The sequence below is a fragment of the Lampris incognitus genome, chromosome 14, assembly GCF_029633865.1.
Source record: "Lampris incognitus isolate fLamInc1 chromosome 14, fLamInc1.hap2, whole genome shotgun sequence".
NCBI classification, from domain to species: Eukaryota; Metazoa; Chordata; class Actinopteri; order Lampriformes; family Lampridae; genus Lampris; species Lampris incognitus.
The window spans coordinates 3823778-3839771 of NC_079224.1; the positions used below are offsets into that span (position 1 = coordinate 3823778).

A 15994-nucleotide genomic window follows, 5' to 3' on the forward strand; every position below is an offset into this window, starting at 1 on the left:
GCTTGTCAAGAGTTGCAAGAAGTTTTAGATTCGTCTTCTGACCTTGATTATTTTTTACTCCAAGGTACTTACCAGAAAGCATGTTTTCGCAAGAGTCTGGATGCTGTTAGAGCCCCAGTCATTGTCCAAGATGAAGACGACGCTCCTTATCAGACATATGGAAGTGGTTCTGATGACCGATTCTCGTCCGATGATGATGCTGAGTCAGCACTATAGCTTAGGAGACCAGGAGTCTGATCAAGAGTTGGCTCCTGATATCATAAGTGATCCTGAATCTGAGTCTGACTCTTAACATGTAGGGATCGTCCCCCGTAGCTACCCCACACCCCTCATCCTTACCATACAGCAGCCAGAAGCAACTCACCTAGTGACACCTTCGACACAGAGGGGAGGGTCAGGGTCAGCAGCAGGCGCGGGACAGTAAAGATCAGGTGATCCGGGAGGATGGGTAAGATGGGGAAAGACGGTTGGAGGATGCAGATGAGTCTAGTGCAGAGAGTGTAGAGCAGGTGCCTAGTAGGCCCCAGAAAAAAACGTGAGTTAAAATACCCAGTATGTATAAGGAAGAGACAGTTAATGTGTCCAAAGACAATGTGAGAGTCAGATCTGAGCCAAGGCCAAAGCCAGCTGTAAAGCCAACAATCAGGATTACCTATGATGAGCCAGGTAGATCCAGCGACCAACCTCTAACCCTTGTGCACAGAGGTCTTGTCATTGAGACCAAACAAACTTAAAACAAAATAGGTCATACAGTCCTAACACTCCCCACACTAAGTACTCCTTAGTTTGACTGGATTCTTGGTGTCTTATGAAGACATACAGACATTTGGAAGGCGGAGGGTGTAACCCGGTTATTATTTTGGTTTCATAAAATGTATTTTGGTACAGTTGTACTATATTGAATGTATATGATTATATATTGTAGCGAATTCGGGGGGGCAGTCCGGGAACCGCCACAGCCGGGACGCGAACCCATGTCTCCCACTCCGCAAGCGACAATGTTAAGCAGTCGACTAAAGGGTCCGACCCGTTAGTCAAGGACCAACGTGTCTACTTATCCATGCACGTTACACTAGCCTCCTCCTTTGGGAAGCGCGTCCCCGCGCTTCAGAATATCAGCTCTCTCACGCCTCTGGGCGCACGTGCTTCCGATGACCTCATGGTCTCACCATCCCATTCTGACACCAATGTAGCGATTTCGGGGGGCAGTCTGGGAATGGCCACAGCTGGGACGCGAACCCGTGTCTCCCACTCCACAAGCGACAATATTAACCAATCGACTAAAGGGTCCGACCCGTAAGTCAAGGACCAACGTGTCTATTTATCCATGCACGTTACAATATGTTTTCTTACTTGACTTGCCTGTTGTACGTAAGGCCAATCAGGAGTAAGGGGGAAGGGTCACGGTGAAGGGAGGGGCACGCGGTTGTGAAGAAGGTGAGAGGAAGAAAAGAGACGGGTGAGATTGTAGATTCAAGGTGGTGAGGAAAAGATAGAAAACGTAGCAAACGTCAGTCTTATAGTTTACAACTTTAATCGCGCAATATTCGAAGTGTAAGCTGTAAGTGTGATACTGATGGATGTAAAGTAAACGTCGGTTAGATGTTAATGCGTCATTCTCCAGTTCACCGTGACTGTCGTTAGCTAGCTAGTTAGTTAGCTAAGCTAGCTGATATAGTAGCCTTGTTTGCTAGTTCAGTGAACATATGCAGCTACTGAAAGAAGACTCGCATGGCATCAGCCACACCAGATAGCGGTTTGAGCCACCAGGGTTTACTCAAACTTCCTCTGGCTACGTGCTCATGTGGAAACGAGTCACCAGCAGCAAGCCTTTCGTCTCGTTTTCACCCGCGTCTGAAAGCATTCGCGCGCACCGCCATTTCCTGAACATTCTGGAGCTGCCATTCTCCTGAACTGAGTGACTACGGTTGTCCGTTTAGCTCGCAAGAGTGAGGATAACATGGTTGGACACGTGATATCAGGCCTGCAACGAGGGTGGGTTGGAGGACCTCTTTATTAGTTTGATAGAGGCCGGCTTTAGTTTAGTTAATGTGTAATGTGTTTGATTTGGAATATTGAAAAAGGTGCCTACTGTAATTTTGTATGTGAACTGTATTGAGCCTGATATAGTGAAAGTGCGCCATTTATTTTGTTTTGTTTTGATTTTTGTTTTTTACAATGACTTGTAGTGACCTACTTGCAGGTTAGATATTCACCATGTGGGCCAGGGACGGTCCCTTTAAGACAGTGGGCGGTGGTTAGCAAGGGGTATTGTGGGTAGACACGAGGCTGAGGTTTTTAGCATTATGAACTGCTAACAAAAAGTTTGTTGGAGGAAATAAACGACCCCCCGGCTGTGTGGTCAAAGGAGAAGTGGTCTCGTCTCCTTTCTTTCATCTTCCACATTGGTGACCCGACGTGAGCCATGGAGAACGAAGCTACCAGTGCAGCCGCAGTGACTAACGCCGTCTCGCTCAAACTTCCCGACTTCTGGGAAACAGCTGCGGTAGCATAGATCGCTCGCATCGAAGCCCAGTTCGTGATTAGGAACATCACCGTGGATGAAACCAAGTACTACTACGTCGTGGCGGCACTCGGCATCAAGGTTATTGGGCCTGCTGCAAGCCCCAGCGCCCGTAGATAAGTATGGCACAATCAAGAGACACTTGCTGCAGGCTTTTGAGCTAGCAGAGGTGGAGCGGGCGGACTGGTTGTTTTCGCTGCAAGGCCTGGGAGACGGCAAGCCGTCTGAGCTAATGGACAAGATGCTGAGTATGCTGGGTTCGTGCGACCCCGCCTTCCTTTTCAGCCAGCTGTTCCTCCGTCAGCTCCCCTCGCATGTCCATGCTGCCTTGGCCAGCTCCAAGTTGTCGCCACCAGCAATTTTCGGGAGTTGGCCGAGGAGGCTGACAGGATTTTTCTTGCCAGCTGATAGCAGTGTGCGGCCGCTCTGCAGCCTACCCTCGTTCTTCCAGCACTGCTGGTTGAGGCTGTGGGCTTCGCCATGGCAACAGTTTTTGTCGGCAGCAGGACTCGGGGACTGTGCTTCTACCATGCTAGGTTTGGAACCAAAGCCAAGCAATGCTGTGCACCAGGCACTTTCAGCAGGGTGGGAAAAGCCAGGGCCAGTACTCAGTTGTAGCCCTGAGCATAGGCCAGGAAGGCAGGCTGCTGTTTATTCAGGAAACCATCTCCGGCTGGTGGTTGCTAGTTGATTCGGGCGTGCAGCGGAGCATCCTGCCTGCGACACCAGTGGACGCGATGGCCGGCGGATTCGGCCCTCCTGTGGATGCTGCTAACAGCACCCCCATACACACCTATGGCACGAGGTATGTGGAGTTGGTTTTTGGAGGTTGGCGATTAGGCTGGGACTTTGTAATGGTGAAGGTGTCCATTGCCCTCCTGGGTGCAGATTTCCTGCATGCTTATGAGCTGTTGGTAGAGGTTAAAAACCGCCTCTTGATTGACGCCGTCTCCTGCTCCTACCCATGTACGCTGGGGGAGGCGGGTTCCATCAGCTTGTCCAACATGATTTCCATCGGGGATGAATTTCAGCGTCTGCTCGCTGAGTTTCCGGACTTCACAACGCCCATCCGCTCATCAGCAATCGCCAAGCATGGAGTGAAACACTACATCACCACCACGGGCCCCCCAGTCTACGCCCGTGCACGGTGCCTCGACCCAGCCAAGCTCGCCATCACCAAGGAGGAGTTTGCCAACATGGAGCGCCTCGGCATCATGCTCAGCTCCGACAGTCCATGGGCCTCCCCCCTGCATATGGTCACGAAGGCTAACAGAGGCTTGCGCCCATGTGATGATTAACACCGCTTAGACAACGCCATGACGCCAGACCGCTACCCTGTCCCGCACATCCAGGACCTCTCCGTGCACTTGGCGGGGGCGGTCATACCACCAGGTGCCGGTCCGACCGCATGCTGTGCCAAAGGTGGCAGTAATCACGCTGTTCAGCCTGTTCGAGTTCCTGAGGATGCTGTTTTGGCTCAAGGGGGCTGCACAGACCTTTCGGCGGCTCATGGACTCTGTGCTGTGAGATATGCCATTCCTGTTTGTTTACCTGGATGACATTCTCGTGGCCAGTACGTCCGCAGCAGAGCACCTGGTCCACCTCCAGCAGCTGTTCAAACGGCTCAGCCAGCATGGGCTAATCGTCAATCCGCCAAAGTGCCAGTTGGGCCTGCCAGCCATTGATTTTCTCAGGCACCGTGTTACAAAGGACAGAGCAATCCCCCCCCCCCCCTCACGAGGTGAAAGCCATCGCCAGCTTCCCATGCCCAAACACGGTGAAGTCCCTACAGGATTTCCTGGGCATGGTGAACTTTTACAACCGGTTAATTCCCCTGGTGGCTCATCTCATGCGCCCTCTGTATGAGGCTCTGAAGGGTAAGGACCCCATGGGCCCAGTGGACTGGTCAAAAGAGAAAAATCGGGCGTTTGAGGACGCTAAAGCTGTACTGGCTGACGCCACCTTGTTGGCGCACCCATCACCAACTGCCCCAGTAGCACTCACCACGGATGCCTTAGATTACGCTGTGGGGGCAGTATATGAGCAGTGGGTGGGCGGAGCCTGACAGCCGCTTGCTTTTTTCAGCCGCCAGCTGCGCAGCAGTGAGAAGAAATAAAGTACCTTCGACCGAGAGCTTCTTGATCTGTATCTTGCCATCCGCCACTTCTGGTTCCTGCTGGAAGGCCGCCGGTTCTCTGTGTTTGTGGACCCCAAGCCACTGACATTCGCCATGGCCAAAGCCACCGAGCCGTGCTCTGGGCACCAGCAGCGCCAGCTCTCTTATATCTCAGAGTTCACCACTGACATCCGGCACGTCGTCGGCAAGGACAACTTTTTTGCCGACTGCCTCTCCCGGGCAATGTTGGGGGCCATCCACTTGGGACTCGACTACGCAGCCATGGCTGCAGACCAGGCTGCTGACACAGAAGTGCAGGCTTACTGGACTGCTGACACCAGGCTGCAGCTGAAGGATGTGGTGTTCGACGATGCCAGGGCAACGCTTCTCTGTGACATCTCCACGGGTCAGCCCCGGCCCATGGTGCCCACAGGCTGGCGGCGATGGGTTTTCGACGTCATCCATGGCCTTTCACACCCAGGTGTGGAGGCATCAACGAAGGCCAAGTTCATGTGGCATGTTCCCAGAAAGGATGTCAAGGACTTGGCAGGCACCTGCGTGGCGTGTCAGTGCTCCAAGGTTCACCGCCACACCAAGGCATCCCTGGCGCTGTTCCCAGTGTTTGGGAGGCATTTCAACCATGTCAATGTGGACCTAGTAGAACCCCTTCTCTCCTCCCGTGGTTTCCCTCATCTGCGTACCATGGTGGACAGGACCACTAGGTGGCCAGAGGCTGTTCCGTTGTCAACCACCACATCTACTGAGGTGGCCCGGGCATTCATCGGGTCCTGGGTAGCCCGGTTTGGCACGCCATCTGACCTATCTTCTAACCGGGGCTTGTAGTTCACATCCGAGCTCTGGACTGCAGTCGCTGAAAGCCTAGGGGTGAAGCTGCACCGCACCACGGCGTACAACCCACAGGGCAACGGTTTATGTGAGCGGTTTTATCGTTCTATGAAGGCCGCTCTTCGGGCCAGCCTCACAGACAGTAGCTGGGTTGACCGGCTCCCATGGGTCATGCTTGGCCTGCGGACCGCCGCTAAGGAAGATCTCCAGTCCTCGTCGGCCGAGCTAGTTTATGGCCAGCCACTGTGGGTCCCGGGGGAATTTCTCCCAGACGGCGCGGCACCCTGGTCTGCTGCCCGCCAACGAGCTTTGTTACAGGATGCTGACAGCATTTTCACTCCAGTCCCAACTTCGTGGCACGGTCTCTCTCAGTCTTACATCCCCAAGGACCTGCAGTCGGCCAGATACGTCTTCATCCGGTATGACGCCCACCGTACCCCCCTGCTGCCCCGCTACGATGGCCCCTTCCATGTCCTGGCGGCGGGGGCTAAGACCTTTGTTCTGGATGTCGGTGGTAAGCAGGAGTGGTTTTCGGTGGACCGCCTCAACCCGGCTCACCTGGACTTGGACAGGCCGGTTCAACTGGCCCAGCCCCCTCGGCGTGGACGCCCCCCTGCCCCTACACCTGTCAAGAGGAGCCGTTTTGGCCGCATTATTCGTCCCCCACCAAGTTGATTTTTTTTTTTTTTGTCATGGTGAATTCAGGGGGGAGCGTGTGTATTGACCTACTTGCAGGTTACATATTCACCATGCGGGCCAGAGACGGTCCCTTTAAGACAGTGGACGGGGGTTAGCAAGGGGGATTGTGGGTAGACACGAGGCTGAGGTTTTTAGCATAGTGAACTGCTGACTTAGAGTTTGTTGGAGGAAATAAACGACCCCATGGCTGTGTGGTCAAAAGGAGAAGTGGTCTCATCTCCTTTCTTTCATCATCCACAGACTACATATTTCGAGTTGCAACTTTGTCTTGTTTGATCTAAAGGTTTTTCATTTCATGGGAATTTGTATAATTAGGGAATGCAAACTAAGATTAATATAATTTGTATTATAGTGAGAGAACCTAGGGCCCTGCCCTCTATAGTCACGGGGTAAAAGGGGTTGCATACATACTTCCTCATACAATACCACACCTCCACCCTGCCATATGCTTTCTCTAAATCCACAAAGACATTTTGTTACTCTTTTGGCTTGACTACAGTAATGCACTTTTTTCTGGTATCAACAAGGGCTCCCTCCACTGTCTGCAGTTGGTACAAAATGCTGCTGCTCAGCACATTACAGGGACAAAGAGGCATGACCATATCACGCCTGTGCTTGCCTCCCTACACTGGCTCCCTGTTACATTTCAAATTGATTTTAAATTTTATTGCTCACTTTAAACTTTTAAATGGTCTTGCTCCTATTTCCATTGGGAGAGACAAGGAAGGACGAGGGACAGCTCGGGTTGGACGGTTTGGAGACAAAGCAAGAGAGACAAGATTGAGATGGTTTGGACATGTGTGGAGGAGAGATGTTGGGTATACTGGGAGAAGGATGCTGAATATGGAGCTGCCAGGGAAGAGGAAAAGAGGAAGGCCAAAGAGGAGGTTTATGGATGTGGTGAGGGAGGACATGCAGGTGGCTGGTGTGACAGAGGAAGATACAGAAGACAGGAAGAGATGGAAATGGATGATCTGCTGTGGCGCCCCCTAACGGGAGCAGCCGAAAGTAGATGTATGATGTTCCTAGACACATTTGTGAGTTATTGATCTGGTATGGGGTTTGAGGTTCCTGGTATGAGGGAGTAGCATTGCCTAAAAAGCAAAGAAAGCAGGACCGGGGCACACTTCTATCAGGGGATATGTACCTTGGCAGGACACCCGTTGACACTGGAAGCTGGACATATGAGGTTTTCTCAGACAGTAGGTAACCAGACACCTAAATAGGTAACGTTAGCTAGTACATACTGCACTAGCTAACGTTTCAGCTAGCTGTTACTACTGTACATTGTACTCTTTTCTTTATACACGTACTATATCTAGATAAACAGCTTGATAACATTAAAGCAAGTCAACCTAGTAATACAAACAGGATATTCAATATATCAAATTAAAATATAATCAAAGTCAGTCATTGTTCTTCTGGTAAAATGGTATCTGGTCACAGTCCAGGCAGAGCAGAGAGAGACATGGTGAGGGGGGTGGCCAGACGGAGACGTGCTCTGGAGAAACCGATGACCAGGTGAGAAACTGGAACGCGAGACTAAACGGCTTAATAACATTAGTTTAAACCGAGGCCCACATGTCAGCAGTAAATACAACTAGTAATAAAAGCAGAATATTCAAATTAAAATGATCGTCACGGTCAGCCGTGTTCTTCCGGAACATGGGATATGATGGGGTGTAGATGTAGAGGACAGTGATGGTGGTGTGGGTTAGACCAAAATGTTTTCAGCTTTAAAAAACAAAACAGTTGTACCACCTCTTTAAAAATGGTGATCTGTGAATGAATGGGATATATAACTTGTGACAAATAAGTTGTGAAAACTTTTGAAACCTTGGATGGAAAGTTTCCAGCAGACAAAGAAGTAACATTACCTGCACCGCGTCTGTTGTGGGAAGATGGCGGAGCGAGCTCAGGTTTGCGGCGGCCTCACCCAGTACCGACTCTGCAATGTCTTTGTCCACATCTGCGTCTAAGTTTGTGTCATGGTGTGAAGGTTTTATTTTGATCACCCATTATTTTCGTTTAATGTCTGGGAAAGCTGGCGCTGGGTCGGCTGAGGGAGCCTGGTCTGCTGCGTCCAGTGGGCCCGGGGACCACGGTCCTGCCCGGAGCTGCGCCCGAAGAGGAAACCCCGAGGGCGGTCTGACAGGATGCAGAGGCGGGGCAGGCTAAGCTAGCTGCTGGCCCATGCAGACCGGCAGTTCCCACAGTCCTCCTGGCTGGCTGGCCTTCTTTTTTGGACTGTTGCCCCGAGTGCACGGTGTTGTTAACGGTTTGTTTTTTGTTTGTTTTTGTTTTTTTAATTCTTTGTTCTTTGTTTTTATATGTTTTTGGCGGTGTCAATTTTGGGAATTTTGGATGTGCGTTTTTTACTTTTGTGTTGCACTGCCGTGGGCCGGGAGAAGTGAAATTTTGTTTTTGTTTTTTTGTTTTTTTTTGTATGCAAGTACATGAAAGAAATGACAATAGATTGTTGCTCATTCCTGATTCCTTGATATGATGTAAAGTTGAGCTCCTTCATTTTTAAAACTGAAAGTATAGTAAGCGTGCCAGTGATATTAATCACAAGAAAACATCTTTACATTGACAGAAATGAATAACCTTTCAAGAATCTTATGAAGGAAAACACCAAGTGGGCAGGTGGAAAACTGGACCATGTTGTGCTCCAACAACAAGGAGGAAGTTTGTATATGGCACCACAGTGGGTTTCTAAACGGTGGCAGGTGGATCCTTGTTAAAGTTAGTTATGGCTTATCTGAGCAGGGACAAATACCAACAAAGAGACGTGCGTTCCAGTACAGTATTTATAGCTTGTGCTGCCCATTCAAGATGGGTTTTTCTAACCAGCCTAACATAAAATACAACAATTTAATATGACACAAGGAAATAACCGATAACAAAACATTAAAACATTTAAAATAATGAAACCGCACAGTCATGGGGGCCTACAGCGGCTTTTCAATTTCATTCTTGATCACGACTCTTGTTCTAGTAACTTGTTTTTTTCTTTTTCTTTTATTTTATATTTTTCTTAAAGGTACCAAAGTGACCCAGCAGTTTTAAAATCTCTGACAAAATCTTTGTGTGAGAGTGCAGATGCCTCAATGGTGTTCTGCACAGTGGGCATGACCGTTACCTGCAGGTGTCCACCTAGTGCACATGCCTGGGCGCTGTGGCCTGTATACTTTTTTTAGACATTAAAAGCTGTTTTCATGATGGCAAGATTGGTGAAGTTTTCAGAGCTGAATAGATTGTGCTTCCTAGGGATGTGACCGTGATGGTACCTCATAGGACTTTTGGGGCCATGATGTTTAGTGTGCGGTTGTAGAGAGATTCCATGCTTTTGTTCACAGCCTGCCCAGCTTGAGGCCAAGATTCAGTACAGTAAGAAAGGTGAGAGAACACCACTGACTGTAAGTAGAGCAGTGCACTGCCAGTGGACAGGCACAGACTTATTAGGCTGGAGCAGCGAAGGCTCACTTTGACTGTTCTGGAGTGAGAAAGACAGATCTGGAGTGTTCTGTCCTCAGACTCAGTCTTATTATACAACGTTTAGAATCAGTCAGTTAAACCGACTTTATTAACGTTGCGCTTTTCATTTGAGTGGGGAAGAGAAAGAAAAAGCACTGGCATTTACCTGTTCACATGAGAATAAAGGGGCAGTCACCCCAAAATCAAAAATACAAATTTTTCCTCTTGCCTGTAGTGCTATTTATCCATCTAGATCATTCCGTGTGAGTTGCCGAGTTTTGGAGCTCTTCTCTCAGATACAATGGAACTGGAGGGCACTCGGCTTGTGTTACTCAAAAAAATACAGTTGAAAAACTCAGCAGCAATGTTTCTTTCCAGAAACCATGATCTGGTTACTCACGATAAGCCACACGCCTAGTTGTGAGCAGTTTCATGTAAGAACTATTTTCTGAGACCGAACTACGCCTACATGAAACTGCTCACAACTAGGTGTGTGGCCTATCGTGAGTAACTAGATCATGGCTTTAGGAAAGAAACATTGCTGCTGAGTTATTCAACTGTATTTTTTGGTGCTTTGAGCAACACAAGCCCGGTGCTATCCAGTTCCATTGTATTTGAGAGAAGGAAGACGTCCCTCCGGCCGATGTCTCCAAGACTTGGCAACTCACACCAAAATGATATAGATGGATAAATTAGCACTACAGGTAAGAATAGAAACATGCATTTTTGATTTTGGAGTGAACTGGCCCTTTAAACTGTGGCTCACTACCAGATTAACTAAATTCAGAGATTAAGCTGTGTTTAACTGTGTTGTCCTTCTCTACTCCTCTGTCAGGATTTCCACTGAGCATTCCCCAAAGCTGCAGATCCGGAGCCACAGCTACCTGCGTGCGGTGAGTGAGGTTTCAATCAATAGAAGCCTGGACACCCTGGACCCTAAAACTCTCCTCGACCCCAAATCTTTGCTGTCCTCGCCCCAATACCGTTCGCGCAATGAAAGCTACATGAGGGCCATGAGCACCATCAGTCAGGTTGGTTGGCAAATCTGTCCAGTGACAACAATCACTGTTCCGATGTGAACCGCCGAACCATTCCCCATGGCTACGTAAAGAGGCAATGACAGGCTTGGGCAGGCACCATAGTGCTGGAAATTATCTTTAAATGTTTGATGTCACGGCTCCCAATTGTAAATATTTAAGGCAGCCTTTTTGCCTCAGCTTTGCCAAAGATTTATTTGAGTTTATTTGGAAAGCACTGAATGATCTGAGTGAACACAACCTATTGAGTCTGTTTCATTATGATTTGCTAAGTCTTTTACATACTGGTAAGCCCAGGTCCGAGCACAGTGCCATACAAGCACATCTGCCTCATATGGGCCATGCAAAACAGGACAGTCATGTGTCAGACCCAAAAAATTCATCCATCCCAATATGAGATCAATTTTTTGACCATTTAAATGTTTCACCCTTAACAAACAAACAAACACCAAACTCAATGTCAGTGTGTAAACAATGCACCGTTTCCATTTCATCCCCCATAAAAACTATACCAATGTGTGTGTCTGTGTGTGTGTGTGTGTGTGTGTGTGTGTGTGTGTGTATGCATTGCTCAGGAGAACGTTAATGAGCAACAAGAAAATGAAAATAAAAAGGGCAAATTGTCGAGACCTCCACTTCAAGATGTTTCCCATACTTGGGGAATATTTCAAAAATGTTCATATTTCTCTTTTTGCTCTCTTGTTTGATGTCAGAGAAATGGAATGGAAACAGTGATTAGAATAGAGGGTTCCAAAACATGGTTCCAAAAATGTAGATGGCCAACATTTCTGATATGAGGCAAATGAGGATAAGCTGAATAAGACATGGCCATCTAAAGAGGTCTTATGGATTATTTGAATAGCAACTTAATGGCAGTGCTTATATTTGAACTAATACTTTTAGGACATTCTGATATTGGGTTATTCAAGGGCTGTTTAGGCCGCACTATAACTCTTATTCTGAAAATAACAAATTCATGTTAATTCAGTAGTGAGGCAGGCTTGGCAGCAGGCATGGGGGCAAGCCCATGAATACTGGGATGGCATCCAACACTTTAACTGTGCCCCCTTCCATAGAGTTAGTTAGTGGGTGTGTCAGGAAGGTTATCCGACGTAAAATTTTGCCAAATCGTTATGTGGATTGACAAGACCATATCGGATTGGTCAAGGCTCCATACGGGATCGGTCTAGGCCCAGGTTAGCAACGGTGCTGTGCTGTCAGAGGGTACCTATGGAAACTATAAACTCCACTGTGGCAACAACCCCTGAGAAAAGGGGGACAAGCCGAAAAAAGAAAAATGAGCTCATCAGTGGGGCAAGTATTGAATCAGAATCAGAACCAATTTTATTGGCCATGTAGGTTTGCACTGACTCCAGTTTTGTGGCTCTGTGTATTTAACATAGGCTAACAACATAACAGCACAACAATCTTCACGTATATACACAAGGATTGACTGATACAGGCGAAATAAGAGGTGATAAAGTGCAATGGTGCAGAGAATATATCAGAGATGCTGAAATACATGTTAGCAGCTTACTGACATACATGCCTGAGGTAGATGGACATGACAGACTGTACCAGTATACATACAATGTGCAGTACAGTATATACAACATGTACAGTGCAGTATATGCAACATGTACAGTACAGTATATACAACATGTACAGTACAGTATATACAACATGGTTGGATTTATTTGACAGTGTTAAGTGTTCATTTGAATGAAAGAAACTTTTTATATCTGGTTGTTTTTGGGTACAGCGCTCTGTGGCGCCTACCAGAGGGGAGGAGTTGGAACAGGTTGTGACCAGGGTGTGATGGGTCTGCTGTGATGTTGCCTGCCCATTTCCTGAGTCTGGAGGTGTATAAGTCCTGAATGGAGGGCAGGTTGGCTCCAATGATTTTGTCTACAGACCTAACTATCCGTTGTAGTCTGTCTCTGTCCTGTTTGGTGGCCGATCCAAGCCAGACAGTGATGGATGTACAGAGAACAGACTGGGTTATTACAGTGTAGAACTGAATCAGCAGTTTCTGAGTTAGGTTGAATTTCTGAAGCTTGCAGATAAAGTGCATCCTCTGCTGGCCTTTTTTGATGATTGTGTCTGTAGGTTTTCACCGCAGACACTGTGCTGTTGAGTATGGTGAAGTGGGTAGTGTTGGGGGAACTCCTCCTGATATCCACTGTCATCCCCACTAATTTGAGCATGTTCAGCTCAAGGTTGTTATGGCCACACCAGAGGGCCATCTGATCAACCTCCCCTCTATATACAGACTTATCACCATCCCAGATAAGGTTGTGTCATCCGCAAACTTCAGGAGTTTAAGAGGCAACTCTGCAGACTACTATGTTTTCATTTGCTCACATCTTGATTTTGTACAAAGCTAGACAGCTCAAGTCATCTGCTTGTGAGGCTAGTTAAGCCTACAAACGTTAACTTAAGTGACTGTCAGTCCAGGAAGATATTTTAAAAGGATATCCCTACCTGCTCTATACTACTGTATACTCAAATATATCAAGACCTCGCAAGGATCTGCTGTTGCTTAAAACTGTATGTGCACATTCAGATATACTCTTGCTTGCACAGATATCTGTGCTCATGCCCACTTTCCATTTGTGGTCTTGCCTGCATTTCCATTTGTATGAACGCTACTGTTTTTGGAGAGATGTGGACATAAAAACATCAAAATAAATTACTTACTCAATGTTCATTGACTTTTGCTGTCCATCTTGTCACACAGTTTATCTGGGCAGTTCTACTGTTGCACTGCAGTTCAGACGTAATTTCATTGGTCCAAACTGTAATATATTCTCATTATCTAGAGACTTTTGGCAGTGTTAATAATAATAATAATGATGATAAAAAATAATAATAATAAGAAACTTTCTTTATTCAGAACCTTTCAAACAAGAAATGTGGCTTCCAGTGATGTTAGACTAAAAATCAGACAGCAAAGACAAACTCTAAGAGGATTTTTCTTCCCAGGTTATCCGGCTAATTACCCCACTCTTCCGAGCTGTCCCAGTCTCTGCTCCACCCCCTCTGCTGATCCGGGGAGGGCTGCAGACTACCACGTGTCTCCTCCCATACATGTGGTAGTCTGCAGCCCCTTCTTTTCACCTGACAGTGAGGAGTTTCACCAGGGGGATGTAGCGCATGGGAGGATCATGCTATTCCCCCCAGTTCCCCCGAACAGGCACCCCGACTGACCAGAGGAGGTGCTAGTGCAGCGACCAGGGCACATACCCACATCCAGCTTCCCACCCGCAGACGAGACCAATTGTGTCTGTGGAGACGCTTGACCAAGCCCGAGGTAATACTGGGATTCGAACCACCGATCCCTGTGTTGGTAGGCAATGGAATAGACCTCCACGCCACCAGGACGCCCCTAGCAAGGAGGAAAATTTGAGCAAGAACACGAATTTAATTGAAGTAGAAAGACAGAAGATTCCTTTGCTAGCAGGAGTAGATTTGAGTGCTTGAATCGGTTTTTCTGGGACAGCAGAGTGAGTCTGTGTGATAGCAGGGTGCATGTGGCTGTAAGGACAGGGTTATGAGGGACAGCAGAGTCAGTCTGTGAGAGCAGGGTGTATTTCATAGAGGACAGGGTTTTGAGGGGCAGCAGTGTGAGTATGTGTGACAGCAGGGTGTATGTGGTTGTGAGGACAGGGTTATGAGGGACAGCGGTGTGAGTCTGTGAGACAGCAGGGTGTATGTGGTTGTGAGGACAGGGTTTTGAGGGACAGCGGTGTGAGTATGTGAGACAGCAGGGTGTATGTGGTTGTGAGGGCAGGGTTTTGAGGGACAGCGGTGTGAGTATGTGAGACAGCAGGGTGTATGTGGTTGTGAGGACAGGGTTTTGAAGGACAGCAGTGTGAGTATGTGAGACAGCAGGGTGTATGTGGTTGTGAGGACAGGGTTTTGAGGGACAGCGGTGTGAGTCTGTGAGACAGCAGGGTGTATGTGGTTGTGAGGACAGGGTTTTGAGGGACAGCGGTGTGAGTATGTGAGACAGCAGGGTGTATGTGGTTGTGAGGACAGGGTTTTTAGGGACAGCGGGGTGAGTATGTGAGACAGCAGGGTGTATGTGGTTGTGAGGACAGGGTTTTGAGGGACAGCGGTGTGAGTATGTGAGACACCAGGGTGTATGTGGTGGTGAGGACAGGGTTTTGAGGGACAGCGGTGTGAGTATGTGAGACAGCAGGGTGTATGTGGTTGTGAGGACAGGGTTTTGAGGGACAGCGGTGTGAGTATGTGAGACAGCAGGGTGTATGTGGTTGTGAGGACAGGGTTTAGAAGGACAGTGGTGTGAGTCTGTGAGACAGCAGGGTGTATGTGGTTGTGAGGACAGGGTTTTGAGGGACAGCGGTGTGAGTATGTGAGACAGTAGGGTGTATGTGGTTGTGAGGACAGGGTTTTGAGGGACAGTGTTGTGAGTCTGTGAGACAGCAGGGTGTATGTGGTTGTGAGGACAGGGTTTTGAGGGACAACGGTGTGAGTATGTGAGACAGCAGGGTGTATGTGGTTGTGAGGACAGGGTTTTGAGGGACAGCGGTGTGAGTCTGTGAGACAGCAGGGTGTATGTGGTTGTGAGGACAGGGTTTTAAGGGACAGCGGTGTGAGTATGTGAGACAGCAGGGTGTATGTGGTTGTGAGGACAGGTTTTTGAGGGACAGCGGTGTGAGTATGTGAGACAGCAGGGTGTATGTGGTTGTGAGGACAGGGTTTTGAGGGACAGCGGTGTGAGTATGTGAGACAGCAGGGTGTATGTGGTTGTGAGGACAGGGTTTTGAGGGACAGCGGTGTGAGTCTGTGAGACAGCAGGGTGTATGTGGTTGTGAGGACAGGGTTTTGAGGGACAGCGGTGTGAGTATGTGGGACAGCAGGGTGTATGTGGTTGTGAGGACAGGGTTTTGAGGGACAGCGGTGTGAGTACGTGAGACAGCAGGGTGTATGTGGTTGTGAGGACAGGGTTTTGAGGGACAGCGGTGTGAGTCTGTGAGACAGCAGGGTGTATGTGGTTGTGAGGACAGGGTATTGAGGGACAGCGGTGTGAGTATGTGAGACAGCAGGGTGTATGTGGTTGTGAGGACAGGGTTTTGAGGGACAGCGGTGTGAGTATGTGAGACAGCAGGGTGTATGTGGTTGTGAGGACAGGGTTTTAAGGGACAGCAGAGTCAGTCAGTGATAGCAGGGTGTATTTGATAGAGGACAGGGTTTTGAGGGACAGCGGTGTGAGTCTGTGAGACAGCAGGGTGTATGTGGTTGTGAGGACAGGGTTTTGAGGGACAGCGG

At 48.4% G+C, this 15994-nt stretch overlaps 1 protein-coding gene across 1 annotated transcript in view; it reads left to right on the plus strand.

Annotated features, from left to right (window-relative positions):
* dlgap1a (discs, large (Drosophila) homolog-associated protein 1a) overlaps positions 1-15994 on the plus strand; it is a 365484-nt gene that overhangs the window by 73038 nt on the left and 276452 nt on the right. Inside the window, exon 5 of the mRNA XM_056293184.1 lies at positions 10498-10693. Within this exon, the coding sequence (XP_056149159.1) occupies positions 10498-10693 (196 nt within the window). The remainder of the gene's footprint in view (positions 1-10497; positions 10694-15994) is intronic.